Below are 20,568 nucleotides of genomic sequence, written 5' to 3'. Positions count from 1 at the left end.
AGAAACATTTCATGGCCATTGCTACGGGCCATTCGATCCTTTTACAACCATTGCAAGAGCTTGGTTGGCATAGCCGGCAATACGTTGGATAGTAATAAGTCCGGTGGGTGATGGGCTCCACCAGGGCTGCCCTTTGTCACCGATTCTGTTCATAAATTTTATGTTTAAAGGCTGTTTCAAAAGTTCATTCAAGTTACAATATTGTGGTCAAAAGTTCTCCTTTTTTCTTTTATACTATACAACTACGCTGGCTCGTGGTTTTAGGACATGGATCTGTCATGGAAGAAATCTATGACCACTTTTAATCAACATTTTAAAAATAAACATGATCACAGATTTACTCACAGAGCTTTGTTGGAGGCTTTGACCACTGGCAGCAGCCTCAGAAGAGCCTCCTCAGAAGCAGAGTATTTCTTCAGGTCAAACACATCCAGATCTTCTTCTGATGACAGTAAGATGAAGACCAGAGCTGACCACTGAGCAGGAGACAGTTTATCTGTGGAGAGACTTCCTGATCTCAGGGACTGTTGGATCTCCTCCACTAGAGAACGATCATTCAGTTCATTCAGACAGTGGAACAGATTGATGCTTTTCTCTGCAGACATATTCTCACTGAGCTTCTTCTTGATGTGCTGAACTGTTTTCTTATTGGTCTGTGAGCTACTTCCTGTCTGTGTCAGCAGACCTCGTAAGAGAGTCTGATTGGTCTGCAGTGAAAGACCCAGGAGGAAGCGGAGGAACAAGTCCAGGTGTCCATTTGGACTCTGTAAGGCCTTGTTCACAGCACACTGGTGGAGAGACTCTTTTTTTCTAAAAAAACTAGACCGCTTGGATGTTGTTTGTTGTTGTTCCATCAGATTGAGTCCAGAGTTGATGAAGGTCAGATGGACATGAAGAGCAGCCAGAAACTCCTGAACACTCAGATGGATGAAGCAGAACACCTTGTCCTGGTACAGTCCTCTCTCCTCTTTAAAGATCTGTGTGAACACTCCTGAGTACACTGAGGCTGCTCTGATATCGATGCCACACTCTGTCAGGTCTGATTCATAGAAGATCAGGTTTCCTTTCTGCAGCTGATCAAAAGCCAGTTTTCCCAGAGACTCCATCATCTTCCTGCTCTCTGGACTCCAGTGTGGATCTGTCTCAGCTCCTCCATCATACTTGACCTTCTTCACTTTGGCCTGAACCACCAGGAAGTGGATGTACATCTCAGTCAGGGTCTTGGGCAGCTGTCCTCCCTCTCTGGTTTCCAGCACATCCTCCAGAACTGTAGCAGTGATCCAGCAGAAGACTGGGATGTGGCACATGATGTGGAGGCTTCGTGATGTCTTGATGTGGGAGATGATCCTGCTGGCCTGCTCCTCATCTCTGAATCTCTTCCTGAAGTACTCCTCCTTCTGTGGGTCAGTGAACCCTCTGACCTCTGTCACCATGCCAACACAGTCAGGAGGGATCTGATTGGCTGCGGCAGGTCGTGTGGTTATCCAGAGGCGAGCAGAGGGAAGCAGTTTCCCCCTGATGAGGTTTATCAGCAGCACATCCACTGAGGTGGACTTTCTAGGGTCAGTTAGGATTGTAGTTTTGTGGAAGTCCAGAGGAAGTCGACACTCATCCAGACCATCAAAGATGAACACAACCTGGAAGTCTTCAAAGCTGCAGATTCCTGCTTCTTTGGTTTCAGTAAAGAAGCGATGAACAAGTCCCACCAAGCTGAACTTTTCCTCTTTCAGCACATTCAGCTCTCTGAAAGTGAATGGAAATATGAACTGGATGTCCTGGTTGGCTTTGTCTTCAGCCCAGTCCAGGCTGTATTTCTGTGTTAAGACTGTTTTCCCAATGCCAGCCACTCCCTTTGTCAGCACTGTTCTGATTGGTTCATCTCTTCCAGGTGAGGCTTTAAAGATGTCTTCCTGTCTGATGGTTGTTTCTGGTCTGTCTGGTTTCCTGGATGCTGTTTCAATCTGTCTGACCTCATGTTCATCATTGACCTCTGCAGTCCCTCCCTCTGTGATGTAGAGCTCTGTGTAGATCTGATTCAGGAGGGTTGGGTTTCCTGCTTTAGCGATGCCCTCAAACACACACTGGAACTTCTTCTTCAGGGTGGATTTAAGGTTACGATGACAAACTGGAGCTTGAAGTTCTGAATGAGAAGAAAAATAAACACTCAATTCCAAAAAGAACTAATCTTTAAAACATGTTGCTCCATCTTCCATCTCTGGAAAATGTTCATTTATCCAGCAGCTTAAATCTTTAGATAAATCCTCTTACTGCTCTGCAGACGGTCAGCCAGCTCCTCCTGCTTCATTCTCCTCAGGAAGTCCACTGTGATCTTCACAAATGCCTCTCTGCTGCTGCTCCTCTGACTCTCTAAGCATTCTGGGTAATCTGGACTCAGAACCTTCTGGATCTTCTTCAGCTCGTTCTTCACAAAAGTGATGATGTTGTCCTCCAGCAGCTGGAACAGAATATTTATGAATGAGCCAATCAGACTGAAATCATGGAGCCAAACATCAGATCCATGTTGGACACACTGACGATCCACTGGTCTACAAAGAGCAGCATGGAGATGACTGTGAACAGAACAGATGTAACAGTAGTTGTTGTACATGTACAGACCATAAATATGGAGTCCAGCTGTGTTTGATGCTGCTGGGCAGACTGACCACTGGGAACCTCTGAGCTCTGCTGGTCCACTCTGTGGAGGAACCATGAAGGATTAGATCAACACAGGATAAAGATCCAGGAGTTTCTGCTCAAATAACTTCATCTGAATCAAGTCTGTGAAGTTTTAAACTCTCAGATTGTGAACATATCAGTAATTTTCAGTCTGTTTTCATGGACGTCCTTTCAGTGGTGATGTCAGGGATGATTTTGAAGAAGCTCATCAAACTGAACCATCAGCAGATCACTGCTCCAAAACCAGAACATGATCCGAGTCTCCCTCCACCACCAGAACACCAGCTTTACTAACGTGGTAGATCAGTGTAGTACAGATCAATAACTGATGAGTCATTTGATCAAAATCACTGAGTGCTTCACGTCTGACCCTCTGATGCTTCTGTAGACATTTTGCATATTTAATGAATGTCTGACAGTTTTACATTCATTCTATGAACACAGTGGAAATGTTGTGTTATAGTCTCCATGTTGTTTCCAGCATCATAAATTCTTAAGTTCAGAAAATTAGATTCTTTCTTCACAGCTGAAAAACAACAACATTTATTCTCTATTGAAATCTGCATCGTCCACTCCAAAGGTCACAATCTGAAGGTAACATCTGGTTTTGTTCCCTGTGGTTAACTCTGAGCATCAGTATGGTGGGATTTATCCACTACATCCACACCACTGTGGTTCAGTGTTGTCCTGATGGAGTAACAGCAGCCAGTATGATCCAGGCTTTAGCTGCTGGGTCTCTGTGTGACCTCTCAGACTGTTTAACAGATCAGACACAAAGAGAATCAGAGCAGCTCTGTTCTTTAAAGACAAACATGAACCCACTCAGGTCACACTTTCCCCACAGATATGAGCATCACTGTCCTCAAACAGCAAATGACCAAGTCGAACATTTGGATCTTTTCTCTTTCATTGTTTTCTTTTTAATGAATCTTTGTAACAATCTGAGGATGTTTCAGGTCATATTTATCCAGGAAACACAAACATGTAAAGGAGTCATCACAGCTCTCTGACCTCGTTGCTCCAGGTTCACCACTGAAGTCTGGATTTCCACCTTTGGACCAGTCACTCCTCACAGACGGACAGCTGGACCCTGCAGACTGTGACCTCTGACCTCTGCAGACACAAACATGATTGAAGCAGCTGTGATCACACAGACTGCAGATAATGCAGCTGTTTCCTGTCAGTAACATCCTCTTAGATTAGAGTTCAGCTTTTTACAGGAAAACTGGACAAAACTGATTTTTGTTACAAACTCATTTTCATTTCCTCTCAGCTCACAAACACAGTCAGACAATCAACCAGAGTCAACACTGATTATAATGTCAGTGCAGAATTATTTCTGTTACTCAGTGAGTTCAGCTCTCTGACCTCGTTGCTCCAGGTTCACCACTGAAGTCTGGATTTAGAGGTTTGGACCGGTCACTCCTCACAGACGGACAGCTGGACCCTGCAGACTCTGCTCTGTCCTCCTCTTCCTCCATCATCATCTTCAGTCAGTCTGAGAGGTAAACCACAAACACTCAGTGAGTTCACATTAACAGGAGGAACTGACCTCTGACCTGTCATGTGACCATGAAACCAGGTCAATATGTCTGTAGGTTCAGTCATCCAGGTCATGTGATCTAAGGAGCTTGGAGAGAAAAGAGACGTCTTTAAGTTTCTGGAAGACGTTTCATCTGAGAAGCTTCTTCAGCTCTAAAACCAAACGGTGGAGAGTCCCAGATATTTAAACCTGAGAGGGAAAGAAAGCATGTCGCTGACCCACCACTGATGTTATTTCAAGGAGGAAACTGAGAGCCTTTGCACCAGGAGCACAAACATCAGCTCCAGCAATGATCCACTGATGTGTTTTTATTCCATGTATGAATGTTGTTATTGACAGAGATGACGTTTGTGTGTCAGTGATGCAGTGACTGTTGTTGTTACCTGTACAGGCTGGTTAGACTCTATGAAACAGATCATACAGATCTCTGCATGTTAGAAGAGACTATTAAAGGTCATGAATGAGACAAAGGCAGGGAGGCGTCCTTTACAGCTAAACAGCAGAGTGAGAGAACAGCCAGCACCTCTACATTTATCACATTATACAGCACATGTATGATACTGACAGGGATGAGAAGAATTTAGTGATTCTGATCCCATCATTGATATTACTTATTGATTCTCAGTAGCTCTGCTCTGACAGTCACCACCATCACTGAGCAGCATATCAAAGACATTTGTGCACATTAACTGCATGTTGTGGCTCAAATGTTTGTGCATGTTGGAGGCATTTCCTCTTTGTTGTGATCAGTGTTGGTCATTACTCAAAACAGTCATTATTACACATATTACACAGAACACTTTGATTAAAAGTAATGGAGTACGTTACTTCATTACTCCTCATAACATTACTTTGATGTGAAAATGAACAAATGAGCATGTAACAACATAAAGCTGAGGTGCAGCCCCACACACCAACACAGATCCTGATGAGGTCACGTGATGTTTCTCTGAGTGTTTATGAACACAAATCAAAGATGAAACAGCACAAAGACTATGGGCTCAAAATGTGGTCATAAATATTTTGTATGTGTAAAAAAGATTTGTGCGTGCGTAAAAAAAGATTTGTGCGTGCGTAAAAAAGATTTGTGTGTGCGTAAAAAAGATTTGTGCGTGTAAAAAAGATTTGTGCGTGCGTAAAAAAGATTTGTGTGTGCGTAAAAAAGATTTGTGTGTGTAAAAAAGATTTGTGTGTAGACTTAGAAAATTAACCCCTGCAAGTTACAAGTACGGATTTTGACCCTATTTTTCTTCCTTTCATCTGATTGGTCAATGTCATGTCAATCACAAATGTAACAATCCAATCAGAGAACAGATGGGTTTGGCTGTCGAGGGGCGCTTTTTTTGAACTGCAGGTCTTTGAAGGGAATAAATGCCCTTTTACATGCCAACCCAGCGTTTTCCTTCATCACCACGAAGGAAAACAGTCTGTGGTCGTCCGAGTTTGGTGATTTTTATGTCACAGGTCTACGTGTTTAATACAGGGACTTCCACAGCCTTTTCAACAGCGCTGCGGACCGCGGGGTGGGGGCGGGCAGTGTTTTTGAAATGACAGTCTTCATTACAAAGCTTTCTTCGTTATGAATTAGCATACATGTTTTTATTGAACATTTGAAGAACCAGCAAAAAAAACAAACTCTTGTAGAGGACATAAAGTCAGAGATAGAAAAGACAAGGAGCAGGTGCATCTAGTACAGGTAGAGCTGCTGCAAAAACCCACAGAGCCCAGCAGCCAGCGTAACAAATTCTGGATCCTTTGCTTTTAGTTAGCAGTTAGCATTAGCAGCACATCCTGCGTCTGATGTGAAAGGACCTTTATGCTGCGCACTGTGACTCACAGTAATGGTCCTGGGTCAGCCCTGACTATGTGTTAAACTAATCCTAAAGTAATAATGTTATTTCTAACCACTGATATACCACAACTTTTTCCTTTCAACAGCTACTGAAAGTTAGGGGACCTAGCTGCTATCGGATATTTATATAGAGATCCTCCAGCTTCAAACTGTATCACCCTTCAAGGACCTGCAGTTCAAAAAAAGCGCCCCTCCGACAGCCAAACCCATCTGTTCTCTGATTGGATTGTTACATTTGTGATTGACATGACATTGACCAATCAGATGAAAGGAAGAAAAATAGGGTCAAAATCCGTACTTGTAACTTGCAGGGTTTTTTTTCTAAGTCCACACACAAATCTTTTTTACACATACAAATCTTTTTTACGCACACACAAATCTTTTTTACAAGTACAAAATATTTATGACCACATTTTGAGCCCATACAAGACACTTCAAAGTGATTCTACTGTAGAAACATGAACAGGTAGAAACCTGCAGCCTGACTGCTCATCACTTTGTTACCTGTTCAAGTTCAGCAGCAGCAGCTCACTTTTTCATTGTGAAAACAAAAATGTCAAAAACCATTGCTATTCTCTATAAAACAAAGCTGAACAAAAAATCATTACACACACTTTATTGTACTCTGTTGCTTCCATATATGACTTACTGTCTGGAGATATGGGCTAATGCATATAAAACGAACACTCTTCATATTTTCAAGTTACAAAAAAGAGCTATAAAAAACCAACTAACATTTTGTTTATTAATCTGAATACCCTGAAATTTTATGATTTAGTTGAATATAAAATGGCACAGATAATGTATAAAGCACAAAATAACTTGCTTTGCCCCAGTACTCAGAAGCTGTTCAAAGTCAGAGAGAGTCAATATGACTTAAGGGGAAGAGATTTCTTTAAAAAAAAAAAAACAAGATAAGGACAAATATAAAGCAGAGATGTGTTTCTGTTAGAGGAGGTAACCTGTGGAATAGTTCTGACAGGGATTTAAAAAGGTGTAGTTCATTTTCCTTGTTTAAAAACATGTTTAAGCTTATGTTGTTTAGCTTAGCTTTAGCTTAGTGTTAGCATGCTGTGTGGCTAGCTTAGCGTCAGAGCTCTGCAGGTGTCTCGTGTGTAAATATTAATCACAGTGACAATGAAGGAGGTAAAGGGCTGTGACGTCATCACGTACGCTGCGTCCTCTGTGGGCTCTGAGTGAACTCAAAGTACAAACTACAAGTACACAAACACGAACGTAGCTCAGAGTGGCGGACACACTCGGCCTCGTTGGTCCAGCTGTGAGTCCGTTACCGTGAACTATGGAGCGGCAGATTTGTGCTGAACTAAGCTGCACACAGCTGATGTTAGCCAGGAAACATTACACACTGACTTTAATGGAGAGACCGGAAATACAAACACACACAGTTTGTTGTGTGAAGAAATCAAACACGAGCTGAACAAACAGTAAAGTTCCTAAAGACAAACTGTTAAAGGAGGAAACAAAGCAAACTTACAGTTTCTTCACACACCAACAACAAGCTCCACTCCACACCTGGACACTAAACACGGACACACAGGTGAGCTGCTTCCTGGAAGGAGGCGGGGCTCCACCTGAAACTCAGCACAGGTGGGAGGGGCTCAGCTCTGTGTGTGCTGATGTGTTAACTTTAAAAATATGCCGTCTGACTGCTCAGACTGAGTCAGAGTAAAGTTCACATGCTGACGTGTGGAGACATGAAACCTTGTTGTAGCTGCAGGTGTGAACACACTGATCCCAGATCAGCTCTGCTGTATTTGTAACATGAACATTTCTGCTGCAAAGCTTCAAATGTTCAGCATGTTTCTCTGTTTCCAGTCTATAGATCCAGTCACACTTTCTACCTTCACCTGTGCAGTAAAGACTGAGAGCAGAGCTGAAAGCAAGCGTCCAATCAGTGAGCAGCATCAACACCTGAGCTTCATTCAGACTCTGTTATTGAAGATGTTGTTGGTACAAAGTTCATCTGCTGCTCACATGAATCCATGAAAGATTTATTTCACTGAATGTTTCTTCAAAGCTCATTTCAACCTGTTGAAGTCATGAATGAAAGTGCAGACTGAGAGTGGATCACATGATGTTTGAGGTGTGTCATGTGACATGTTCAGTATTGTCACACATGTCTAGATTGTCCCTGATATCATAGCTGCTCAAACACTGATGATTATATTTGAAGAATTATTCCTGATGGCAGCAAAGTTTGAATGGAGCTCTCTGTCTGTGCTGATTTGTCGCCCTCTGGAGGTCAAAGCACAAACTGCATGATGTCACTGTAACCACCACAGTGACAGGAAGTGTTTTTATGACTGAAACACTGAAATGATGCTAACGGCTGTCGTTAGGCTCACTGACAGCAGTGCTGATGTGTTCATGTCAAACACTGGCTCAGGTCAGACTCCTTCATCCTTCTCCAGCGTGAGGCCGCCCTCAGACCCACAGGAGCTCTGACCTTTGACCTCCTGACCCTAACCATTTTAGTCTTGTTGCATCTTTAAATGCAAATCCATCCAAACTGTAGCCGAGCAAAAGAAGCTGGAAGTTGTTCTATGAATGATGTTGTTGAAGGAGCTTGGAAAGAAAAGCGTCTGGACTTCTTTAAGTTGCTTGAAGAGGGACATGGACGTCTTAACGCCCACTCACATCCTGGGACATTTGATCACAGGAAATCACATGATAGCGTGGGGCTAGATCTCACAATGGGTTCACCCAAGACCTTGGCTGATTGAGACCCACACCCGTTTTCACGGAGGAGGAGGAGTTTCACATCCTGAACATGTGACAGCCTGGTTTAAAGGGACCAAAAGTAACTGGACACCTGATTCAGTTCAGGTTTATTCATCCGCTCCAAACCACAGCAGCAGTCACCTCCAGGGAACCAGCTGATCCATGTAACTAGGGACAGACCACAGCCCAGAGCACTGGTTCATGATGTGTTTGTGGACTGTAGGTTGTTTGGATAGAGATGAGATGTACTCAGCAGTCTGTCTCTAATGTTTAATGAAATGTTCTGAAGATGATAATAACTTGTGATTTTCTTTTGAATGAATCTTTAATCGTGTTGTACGGCCTCTGACTCTCATGAAGATTTTCACATCAATGTGCTTTTCACAAAGATATTAACAATGAAAATGACGTGCAGCCCTGAACTACTCATCCGTTAACTCAGCGGTTCCCAACCCCCGGGTCACGGACCGGTCCGTGAGTCGTTTGGTACCGGGCCGTGAGAGTCGAGGCTCGGTGTGAAATTGATGGTTGATAGGTTTGTAGCATAAACCTGTTCGCTGGATCGTTCAATCCAGCTACACAGCAAAGCAAGACACGAGTAGTTCTTTATGTTTCTCGTGCACGGGAGAGAACTGGACCAATGCCGTTCCTTCGCTTGACCACAGGTGCTCTCGTCCGTTCCCTCGTAACACTGCTCTTTTATTGAGGTTACATGAATATACACGTGAACAAAGGTACCAGTCTGTATGTTATGTAGGTGTGTGTGTGTGTGTGTGTGTGTGTGTGTGTGTGTGTGTGTGTGTGTGTGTGTGTGTGTGTGTGTGTGGAGTCAGAGTGTGACCCCATAAACGACTTCCCTAAACCTGCTGGTCTGGAAGTCCAGCAGTTCATCTAAACAAAAGGCACTTAGACTAAAACAGACATCCTACCACAAAACAATAAGAAGGTAGCACCTCTCCCATGATCCCAGGACGTGGGTGTGAATGCCAGAGCACTCTGGAGTCACACAAAGTCTTTAAAGACTACTATCATTACACAATTGGTTCTACACCTCTGAGTATATATGGTTAGATATTCCCCAATAACAATGACAATGATAAAATATAAATCCAACAATGGTTTTCAGGGTTTTTATCGTTAACTTCGTTTCCCTGGGTCTTTTCCCGTGTTGTAGTCGTGTGTCTTATTTTGAAAGAAATGTTTACGCGTTACCATAGCGACCAGAGAGCATTAAGGGTGCAGACAGGTGCATCCAACAACATTTTATTTTCCCTTATTTGATTTATGGACCTAACTGTATGAACTGGACTTTGGCTTTAATGCTGCTCCTCTTCATCATTGCTGTGTTGCATTTCCATCATTCTGCTGCTGGATTCACTGCAGGCTTTAACAAACACTCCTTTGGGTCCAGGCCCAGCCACGTGTTTGTAAGCTGCTGTGCTCCTCACAAATAAAGCCTGAAGCAGCTCAGACTGTTAGAAGCAGCACTGAGCCCTGTTACAGTTATAGTGTTAGAGCAACGGCTGCAGCCTACAGCATTTAAACTAGCTGACAGTAAACACATCAGTCCAGATGTTACCACATTACTTTGTGATGCTGAGAGTTAAAGGAGACTGGCTGATTAAAATCCCATTCCTTACATCACCGTCCTCTGCTCTGACTGCTTTCATTTAATCACAATCAGAATACTTTTTTGATCCCCAGGGGAAATTATTTAGGTTACAGTGCTGCAGCACAAACAGGAACAAAGACACAACACACTAAGTAAGAAATAGCACAATATACACAATATATACATGCATACATATGAGTCACTTATAAGTAACATGTGAGTGCTGGGGTCTATGACAGCAGGCAGGTCTGTATTTATGTCCAGGCTGACATGAACAGCTAGTAGTTCAGGGTTCAACACTCAGGAAAGTGTGTGACCTTCCACACTGACAGAAGATGCTAAACATGACTTTAAACTGTTGTTTGTTAAAGCCTCACAGATCTGAGAGCAGGGCTCAGTGGGTACATGAGCCTTTATACATGAAGGCTTTCTGTTTCCAGGAGAGGAAACATGTGATCCAGCTGTGTTTGGTCACATGGATCTGCTCTGCATGGATCACCTGACTAAAACATGTTATTGTTCTTACAGTCTTAAATCGGTACATCAGGTGGGTCACATGACACCCGGGGCTGACAGCAACATCTTTCCTCTTTAGAAAGCTGCTCTCTGTCCCAGGAGCTGTTGTCACAGTAACAGCAGGAACAGGAAGTCACACGCTCTCTGCTCTGTGATTGGCTGCTTCTTATCTCAGCTTCCTGCAGAGGGTGGGGTCTGCTGATAACGCACACCAACAGAAGTGTGACTTTCACTTCCTGTTTATTGCTGTTGTTCTTAAAGCTCTCAGGCGATGCTGCAGCGCCCCCTGCTGACACAAACTCCTCCCTCTGTCTCAGAGGTCACAGGTCAGCCTGCTGCAGAGGGTCTGCCTGTTCATGGACTTCCTGTTACAGAGACGGGTCTCAGCGTCAACACTGGTTTCTGATTGGACGGTGTGGAACCCCAGCTTCCTCCAGCCGAGTGATGTGTGGATTCATCACTCTCTGTGGATCAGTGTAAGTCTGTGTGTGGGTCAGCTGCAGGACTTGCTTGACCTTTGACCCTGGCAGACAGAGCTGGTTACTGCTGTGTGACTCCTGCCGTCGCTCCACTTTAAATTTTACTTAAAATAAGTCCTGACATGGCCCCGCCCCCTCTGACCTGCTGCTCCTGGATGTGCTGAGGACACAGCGGAGGCTCAGAGGGGGCGGGGCTTTTCCCGTGGCGGTAACCAAACTGCATTAGGTCACTGCACTGCCAGTGTTTAACCACACCTCTTCTGACTGACCTTTGACCTCTGACATGTTGATTTGATCCTTATTTAATGACGTCTTTTATCTAGTGATTTAATTCTGTGTATTTATATGTGATGGTGTTCCTGCGTTCAGCCTCAGCTGATATCCACAGACGCTCCTATTGGCTGGTTTTAAAAACACATTTTTCCATTAAAGAGACTCTTTTAAAAACATGTTTGCCTGAAATTCACATTTCATTTATTTTGGGGGATTTTAACAGAGAGATAGAACTTTATGAATCCCTCATGTTTATCCTCCAGGAAATCCAGTTTGTAGCAGCAGAACACCGACAAACTTTTACACAGCACAGAATTAGGATATCAAATAAAGGGGAATAAGAGAATATGAATATAAGCATAAATATGTACATATATACACAGACCTCACACAGAGACAGCAGCTACACTGTGTGTGGATGTGATCCACAGTCACAGCTGTGGGTTTCAGTCAGTGTGTCTCTGACTTCATGGTCACATTTCAAAGCTTATTGGAGCCAGAAGATGTTCAAGTAAAAGATTTATTGCTGTACTCGTCTACCAGGATAACAGGAGGTTCATAAAGCTGTGTCATACTTCAGCTTTACATCATGCAGTAGTAGTTGTGTCCCTTTGTGTTTATTAGTGTGTTCACACGTCTACTTTAACTTCACTCTTAGACTTAGATTACATTAGTCTTGACACAGCCTCTGCCACCACATTAGATCAATTGCTCTGGGCCCCTTTTATCAGCTCCATCACCTAGTGGGGGTGGGGGGTCATAGTTTGGTCCCGCCTTCACTGTTGTGATTGGTGAGGGGGTAGGGACAGGCTTAGGGCGTCGGGGGGTTCCCCGGAGGCATCTTCCTTGGGGGGCTCAACCCGGGGTAGCGGTCACGTCCGGTTGGGGGCTCTGTTGGCTCTCAGGTGACTGTTTCCTCGCGGCTGCGTGCAGCGGGGCTAGGGGAGGGTCTGTGCTGACGGACGTGGGTTACTGACCTGGCAACCTGGCTGCCCCTGGGTGGGTCCGGGATGGGCGTGAGGTTCTGGGGGCGCTCCGTCTCTGGGCTGGGGCCCGGGCCGGGCCTCGGGGGCTTGGGTCCTGGTTGGTGTGTTGCCGGGGTTGTGGGCGGGTGGGTGCATGGGGGCCCGGCCCTGGAGCAGGGTGCCGCCGGTGCGTCGAGCCGCCTGGGGGGCTCTTCAACTGGTGGGGGGGATGGTCACATCTTGCAGGAGCTTTCTTCTCTTCAGGAACTCTCTGCAGGAGGGGGAGATACAGGAGAGGTGGAGGAAGATCTCAGCCTGGGCGTTTACCGTCTTATGTAGTCTGGAAGATGTGTGGATGGTGGGGTGGGTGCAGTTTTCTCTGTGGTGGGGTTGGGTGGACTGTCCAGGGCTCTGTGGAGCCGGAGGGCGCTACTGCACTGGGCCCCGGTCTGATGGGCCTGGGCCCCCCTTCCCTGGCGGGTCGCGAAGGGTGGGAGTGCCTACTGGGGTCAGCGGGGGAGCTGGCCCCAGGGAGGGGTTACCTGCCCCTCCCTTCCTTCCCTCCCCATCTCCAGCTGCCTCCCTCTTCCCGCTCCTCCACAACCACTCACACATGCAGGGCCTTGGAGTGGGGGTATGTCACCAGGGTGCAGAGGAGGCTACCCCCCCCCTGTCCCCTTCTGGCTGCCTCTGCCTCAATTTTATCCCACAACTTAGACATTCACATTATTCACACTCTCATTACACATACATATAGGATCTTGGGGGTGGGCACAATCACGGAGTCCAAATTACCATCAGGGTGTACACCTCACCCCTGACGTCGTTGCCCACCTCTCAATTTTAAATACACTTAGTCATTGAGGGCTAGCAGGAGGGACTATGCGCTTACCTGCTGCTCCTTGGCAGGTAGCTCCATGCCCTGCTGGGTTTTAATTGCACCTTAGAACACATATGCATCAACACTACAATGAGCGGGTGGAGGGAGGTTTGGAGTCTTCTCCCACCCCAATTCTCTGCGGCCTGCTGGAGTGGGAGGGCTAGTAGGAGGAGTTGGCCGTCCGACTGCGGTCTGGGGTGTGGGGCCTCCCTGCTGCTGCGGAGTCGGGGTGGTCTGCCTCTCCCCACCGCAGGGAAAAGGGTAACACCACCTGGGTCTGGGTGCAATTCCCCCCTCCAGGGGCGGGGGCACCTAGACCCGGTTTGTAGAGTACGCTTGGGGAGTGTGATTGTGTGTACAGCGTCTCTTTATGTCTGTCTCCACGTTGGTTGAGTGTGGAGTGAGTGCATATGAGAGCATGAGGGTGGGAATGGATGTTTGTGTCTGTGTGTGCCTGTATGTCTGTGTCTATATGTCAGGTTGGGTATCAGACGCCACCTCTCTGGGGACACCTCAGGCCCTCCAAGGTTTGGAGGCCTATCTCCACCCACCACCACTTCCCCTGCCGGTGGCGGACTCCCTCAGGTGTCGGTGTGTTGGTGGTTCTTTGTATCTGGGGGTGGGCGTCCGGGTACACACCGGCTCACTCCTTGGCGGCCGCTTGTCGGGGCCTGGGGCCTGGGGCTCGCTCGGGCCCCTTTGGAGGTGGGGTGCCCCCGGCCTCTCGGCCTGGGGCTCGGTCACTCAGGCACAGCTGGGGGCCGGCGGAGCTCACGGGCGCGTCACTGCAACTCCCCCTGACTTCTGCTCCGCGGCTGCTGGGCGAGCCCTCATCTGGGACTCTCCTCAGCTCTTTCTGGAACAGTGGCGCGGCTGCCCCTCTGTTGGTCTTCCATGGTCTCTTGTGTTCTGGGGGCCTCTGGATGTCTGGAGTTTTGATCTCCTCCATACCCACTTCACACCCTGGAGGACGGGGCTGTGGCCCCCCCACACTCCCTAGCAGATCATTACATGGAGAAACCTTTGGAATGCAAGCATGCTGATCCACACAGGTATGCACACATGGGTATTCACAGACGCGGACTAAAGCTTTCTTGGCTGCTGCCTCAAAGCACACTGTGCGCTGTCTATCTTGCGTGCTGCACAATATCGTTTATTATTTAGTAAATATTGATATCTATGACTAGCTAGTTTATTGTGATGGTGCTTTGTTTTCTCTATTATTATGTTGCTCTTTGTTGTTTGCTGTCTCCTCTGTTTGTTTTTTTTGTTTGTTTTTTTTTTCTCCATACAGGTGACCCAGGAGTTCTTTTTTTTTTCTCTCTCTTCCCCCCCCCCCTTCTCACCGTCTCTTCTCCCCTTTGGTTTTCTTTCTTTCTCTCCCCCTCTTTCTCTCATTCATTCCCCCTGTCCTATTTATTAAAAAAAAAAAAAAAAATGACAAAGGATGCACTGAAGCTCTGCCATCACGTAATGTCGCATACTGCTGTTTCTGATGTCATTTAAAAAAAAAAAAAATAAAAAAAATAACTTCACTCTGTAATGAAAGGATTCAAATCACTGATAAATACATACATGCTGACTCTGAGTCTCAGTGAAGGAGGAAAGGATGGATGAAGGCAGCCTAGTGTGGGTCATGTGTGTCCAGCAGTCATCCAGGGCCTGGATCCATCTGTAACAGGAAGACAAAGTCCAGCCTGTAATCATCCTATCAGGCACAGCGTTTCCATCCAGCATCCTGACGACGCTAACAACCCGTCAAACGTCTCCTCTGGTCCACAGAAGTCACACTTCCTGTGTCATGTTTACCTTTTTAAGTGTGCTATTCAAGCCTGTGTGACCAACTCTGACTCTCCAGATTCCATCCTGGTCTCTGCTGCAGCTTCTTCTACACGACTGTTTTCTGTATAATAATATCTGCCTTTCCCGTCTCTGTCCCAGTGTGCCTGCCACTCGTCCTTCATCTTTACCTTCATTATACTCTTCACCTCACTTTCACTGTATTTTATAGTCAAACCTGCACGACTTCTTCTTGCTGCACCTTTTTAAACTTATCGTCCTGTTCATTGCATCAACACCGATATTCACAGGGAGCCATAAGAAATCCACTTCTATCCCTCTGTGTTTGATTCTATACAGTAAATGAAGTATATCAAAAACAATATGTTGCCTAGAGTCTGAAGACATATCACCTGTGCTCACTAGCACGCTGCTAGAGTCCCAGCAAACCACATACCTCCATATTAGTGCGTCCTCCACCCAGTTCAAGCCAGTAACATCACTACCAGCTCCCAGTATAAACTGCCACATCATCTGTAATTCTTTTACTCATCACCAAACTTATTTGTGGGAGAACAAATGCAGCAGCCGTTCTTTTATCTGACAGTGTTGACGCATCAGTAAATATCCTCACATGACCTGAGGACTTTCCCACTATATGAACCTGCTTTTAGTCGCCCCTCCTCCCTCGCCACAAGCTTCCTTTACAACATAACTTATAAAAAACAACTTTATTGACAATCAGCAATAACAATTACAGACAGTCTAGAAGGAGAATCACATGATCAAGGAGCAGAAGTTTATGGTTTTAATAGCTTTTACATTTTGGGAAAGTTTTAAAAACATTGTTTGGTTTTCTTTCTAAAGCGTTGAAAGGACGGCTTTGCATCAGAAAAGTAAGATCAGCAAATGAATCCATTAAAGTTCTTTTGCCTTGTTTGCAAAAGAAGCCAAACAACATTTGTGTTACAAAGAGAGACTTCAGAACAGATCAAAGATCACAAACATCAGGCACTGGTGGAAACAGCCAAACACAGAAACAGAGGCACCAGCAGGTGAAGGAGGCCTGTTGTAGAAATGACTCTGAGTGCTCAGGTAGAAACGCATGAAGAACCAGTGCGTCTAATATTTGGAGACCAGTCTGTGTTTGAGCGTCCTGGATGAAACACAGATCATGTTGCAGAGCGAGGACGTCGTCTTTCCTCCCGAGTGTGTAACTACAGGACGTGTGCAGAAGGTTTAATCGTCCTCCTGACAGTTACTAATGAACGAGTCCTTCAGGGAGGCTCCAGGATCACTGTGGCTTTTACCAGCTGCTGCTAAACTGAGAGGTGTTGCTGCTTCATGTGTGAAGATGTTTGCATGGCTTTAACAGTGCAGACGTTCCTCATGTGCACCCATTTCATATGTTTTATTGTGATGTTTAGTAACAGCTGCTTCCCTCCTTCAGGCAGACGATAAAGTGAGCTCAGCCTTAAACATGTGGAGAGAACGTTTGACCGACAGTCCTGGGACGACTGCAGAACAATGGTTTGTTTTTAATGATAAAGTTTCATAATGGAAATAAATGCTGAGCCTGTTTCATGATGTTGGCCCTGCAGCATCAGGCAGGATTAATACTGTAACAAACGTGTGTCACAGTTATAATGACTTTAAATGAAGACTTGGGTTGGATGGAGATGTCAGCTGGATTTGTGCTGACTGTCACTTTAAATGTTTTCAGTTCAGCTTCTAAATCTACTTTTGTATAATGTTTGCTGAGTTTTGCACTTCATGACGCTTTTAAGAAGAGCCAATAAATCCTGACTTTACACAAAAATAAAGGTTTAATGTGTTTAGTGTGACAGTGGAGGAGAGCGCACATAATAAGAGTCATTAACAGAATGGTGACAATTATAATCTGTCTCATTTTAGGAGCAGCTCACAGGCACAACAGACTACAGAGCAATCAAAGCACCAGTTAAACGTCCATGTGACCGGCTTACAGCCAATGAACAATCAGTCCCCACTGTCCCCACCAACATCACTGTACTGGAAAGACTGTGCTGCCATGGTCAGAGATGAACTGGTACTAAAATGTAAGGCAGCTGATGTGTGTGGCCTTAGCAGCACAAATGCATCACGGCTGCAACGCTGCAGTGTGTTTAAACATTTGAACATTTCTGTGGCTTCAAACCAGCAGCTGCTCTGTACTCAGTCGTGTTTGTGTGTCTGTCAAAGTGATTGTTGTCTTTAAAAAGCCTTTTGTGTTGAGTTTTGTGAGCAGTGCCGAGCTTCTCTGTAGTCTAAGCCGAGTCGATATATTTGATTCCATGTTTGGTGTGATTTTCAAAGTCAGCAGCAGCAAACCCATACGGTAAAAAAATACATTTTTCCTGGCCAAAATATATTTCAAATATATGGTAAATATATTTTGTATTTGTGATGCTCCAAAAAAATATATTTTTGAAATTGAAAATATATTTCTTTCAAACCAAAATACATTTCAAAACATATTTTAGGGTGAAGAAAATACATTTCCAACCTTACAGTAGAATGTATATCAAAGTATCCTTTATTTAAAATATATTTAGTGCAATAATGATGATAATGATAACAATACTAAAAGTAACATGTTTTATGCACATCTGCAAAAAACAGTTGGATTCAAACAAAACAGAGTCAAAGGTCTATCACGAATTAGGTTGTTTATTCATTTGCTTACAGTATTTCACATTACACAATATCTCACTATAATGTAGCGTTCATTGACTTTGAAATTATCTGTCAGTGATACAGTAAACAAGATACAACAACTGCTATGTACACTTTAGTTTTTGACAATATATACAATTTAGTACTTAAAGGAACACACTCCACTGTTTTGGAAATAGGCTCATTCTCCATCTCCCTCAGAGTTAAAAATGCAGCGTCTTCTTTCTAGATCCGTACGTTAATAGGGCTCTGGAGCGTGATCTTACGGGATGGGGCGTAGCCAGGATTTTTGGTCAAGGCGCCATATTAGCAGGCCAAACAAATGCTTGCTGTGTGGTCGGTTGTAATGTTAGATTGCACTACCGACAAAGGAATAAGCTTGAAAACAGGCTCTCTTTTCATTGTTTCCTCACCTGGAAGCATCATGAGGGAGCTTATGTGTTGGATGTTACCAAAAGAAGGCGTCTAGCCTGGATAGCAGCTGCGAGACGAGCTGATATTCAGTTCTCTACCAGCCACAGATATCTGTTGGTGTGCTCCAGTATTTTCATTCAGGTAAGTTCTAAATAAGTTCATATTATTATTTATAGCCTGTTAATTTTATTTTCAATGCGCTCTGAGATCATAGCACAAACTTAGAACAAACATGCAGAACTACCTTCTATTTATAGAGTTGCTAATTATTTGGCATTATTGCAACAAACCAGCCTATGAAATGAATGAAACAAATCCTGACTGGGTTCCAACACTACACATGGGGCACTACGAAATCCCTGCTTCAAACTACATGCTACATACCACCATGCCAATCAGATTACTTCTTCCATGTGAGGGTAAAAAGGTGACCTTCCTGGATAAGATGGCAAAGGTTTGCTGCGTTTTGGTGAACATGTGCCCCAGTGTGGTAGTAAAACCAGGGAAAAATGCTCTTGTTAAATACTCTTAAGTCTTGTGCTGTTTATGTAGTGATAAGTTTTCTTTTTTTTTTTTTTTTTCCTTTTTTCTCTTCTTTTTTTTTTATCCTTCTCTTTTTACAGTTGCAGAAACATATAGGTGATTGCTGTAACGTATGTTTTAATTTTGAAATTAAAGCAGCCTTTTTTCCGTTAAAAGGTTCTTTGTGAGGATCAATCCAGACATGGGAACAAAATGCCCTGCAAAACTTGGTACAAGCCGCAAGACAGGTCGTGTCGTAAAGAGGAAGGTTACAAGAATCAGCCCTCGGATCACCACCTTCCTCCAGCGGCTCTCTGAGTTTGAATGGAGGACTTCCAACTAGGTAAGAACAGAGATGATAATATCTTTTACATAGCTGATAATTATATGCATACTGTACACACATCCATACAACAGTATGAATGATCTCAGACAGATGTGAACAAGTGAATAACCTGAGCAAACATGAATATTGATGATGTGTCTTTGACAGGTGGTGATAAAGACTACGCTGAACCCGACCATCCTGGTAACGGAAATCTAAATCCCATGTCACATTCTATTTCCTGGGACCCACTGATAATTATTACATTTTGTAAATGAGTTTTGTTTTACAATTGTAATAGTTTATTTAATGTTCATGCTGGTGGGTTTGTCCTGTTTTTAGTGGAATGAAAAACTGTTTTCCTTAAAAAAATCAGACAGAAAGGTGAAGGACTGTGTAGTTTTCATGTACGCTTCTATTTATTTTGGTTATTGGCATTGTTTTTATTCAGTTGAAAAATGTTTTTCTTGTTAAAAAAAAAAATCAACAATAAATGTTGGTTTAATTCACTATTCTGAGACTACTTTATTATTATTATTTTTTTGTCCCGTTTGGATCTATAGCCATCAGAATTGTTGTCTTGAGGCCAAGAAAGATGCCAGGCGGATTTATTTTACCAAGTGGGTCATCATGGCCTTGCCATATTGGTCCATTTGATTGACCTTTATTATAATTATGAATTTATTTTATTTTCAGTTGCAAACGGGACAGACATGACTGGGGGACAGGACAGGGGGAAAGAATGAAAGAAAGAGGGGGAGAGAACGAAAGAAAACCAAAGGGGGGAAGAGACGGTGAGAAGGGGGGGAAGAAAGAAAAAAAAACAAACAACAAAAAAAAAACTCCTGGGTCACCTGTATGGAGAAAAAAAAACAGAGGAGACAGCAAACAACAAAGAGCAACATAATAATAGAAAAAAAAGCACCATCACAATAAACTAGCTAGCCATAGATATCAATAGTTACTAAATAATAAACGATATTGTGCAGCACGCAGGATAGACAGCGCACAGTGTGCTTTGAGGCAGCAGCCAAGAAAGCTGTAGTCCGCGTCTGTGAATACCCGTGTGTACACCTGTGTGCACACCTGTGTGGATCAGCATGCTTGCATTCCAAAGGTTTCTCCATGTGATAAGTGATAAGTTTTCAAAAGAGACAGTAAATTACAGAATGCTAGTAGTGGGTGATATTATACAAATGCTGTCATGATTTTATGTGAACATTTTGTCATTTGTAAACTATACATAACCTTTTTTCTACATTGTAACTGATGTGATGTTCGACAAAGTGCTTTTAA

At 44.1% G+C, this 20,568-nt stretch overlaps 1 protein-coding gene across 1 annotated transcript in view; it reads right to left on the bottom strand.

The window, feature by feature from the left end:
• The window catches only part of LOC147337062 (protein NLRC3-like), a 29,944-nt gene extending 25,301 nt beyond the window's left edge, over nt 1-4,643 (bottom strand). The window contains exons 1-6 of the mRNA XM_086285740.1: nt 4,236-4,643; nt 4,045-4,174; nt 3,688-3,789; nt 2,617-2,695; nt 2,269-2,455; nt 346-2,140 (exon numbers count right to left, since the gene is read on the bottom strand). Coding sequence (XP_086141866.1) covers nt 346-2,140; nt 2,269-2,455; nt 2,617-2,695; nt 3,688-3,789; nt 4,045-4,163 — 2,282 coding nt within the window. The 5' untranslated portion in view covers nt 4,164-4,174; nt 4,236-4,643. The remainder of the gene's footprint in view (nt 1-345; nt 2,141-2,268; nt 2,456-2,616; nt 2,696-3,687; nt 3,790-4,044; nt 4,175-4,235) is intronic.
• Between the last annotated feature and the right edge of the window lie 15,925 nt (nt 4,644-20,568).

This window comes from Aulonocara sp. 'chitande type north' Nkhata Bay, linkage group LG3 (assembly GCF_057382095.1).
Source record: "Aulonocara sp. 'chitande type north' Nkhata Bay isolate Kocher_YH1m ecotype deep benthic linkage group LG3, A_spYH_male_GT1.1, whole genome shotgun sequence".
NCBI classification, from domain to species: Eukaryota; Metazoa; Chordata; class Actinopteri; order Cichliformes; family Cichlidae; genus Aulonocara; species Aulonocara sp. 'chitande type north' Nkhata Bay.
Note: the sequence above shows the minus strand (reverse complement) of the source record. Positions and strands in the feature narration are given on the sequence as shown.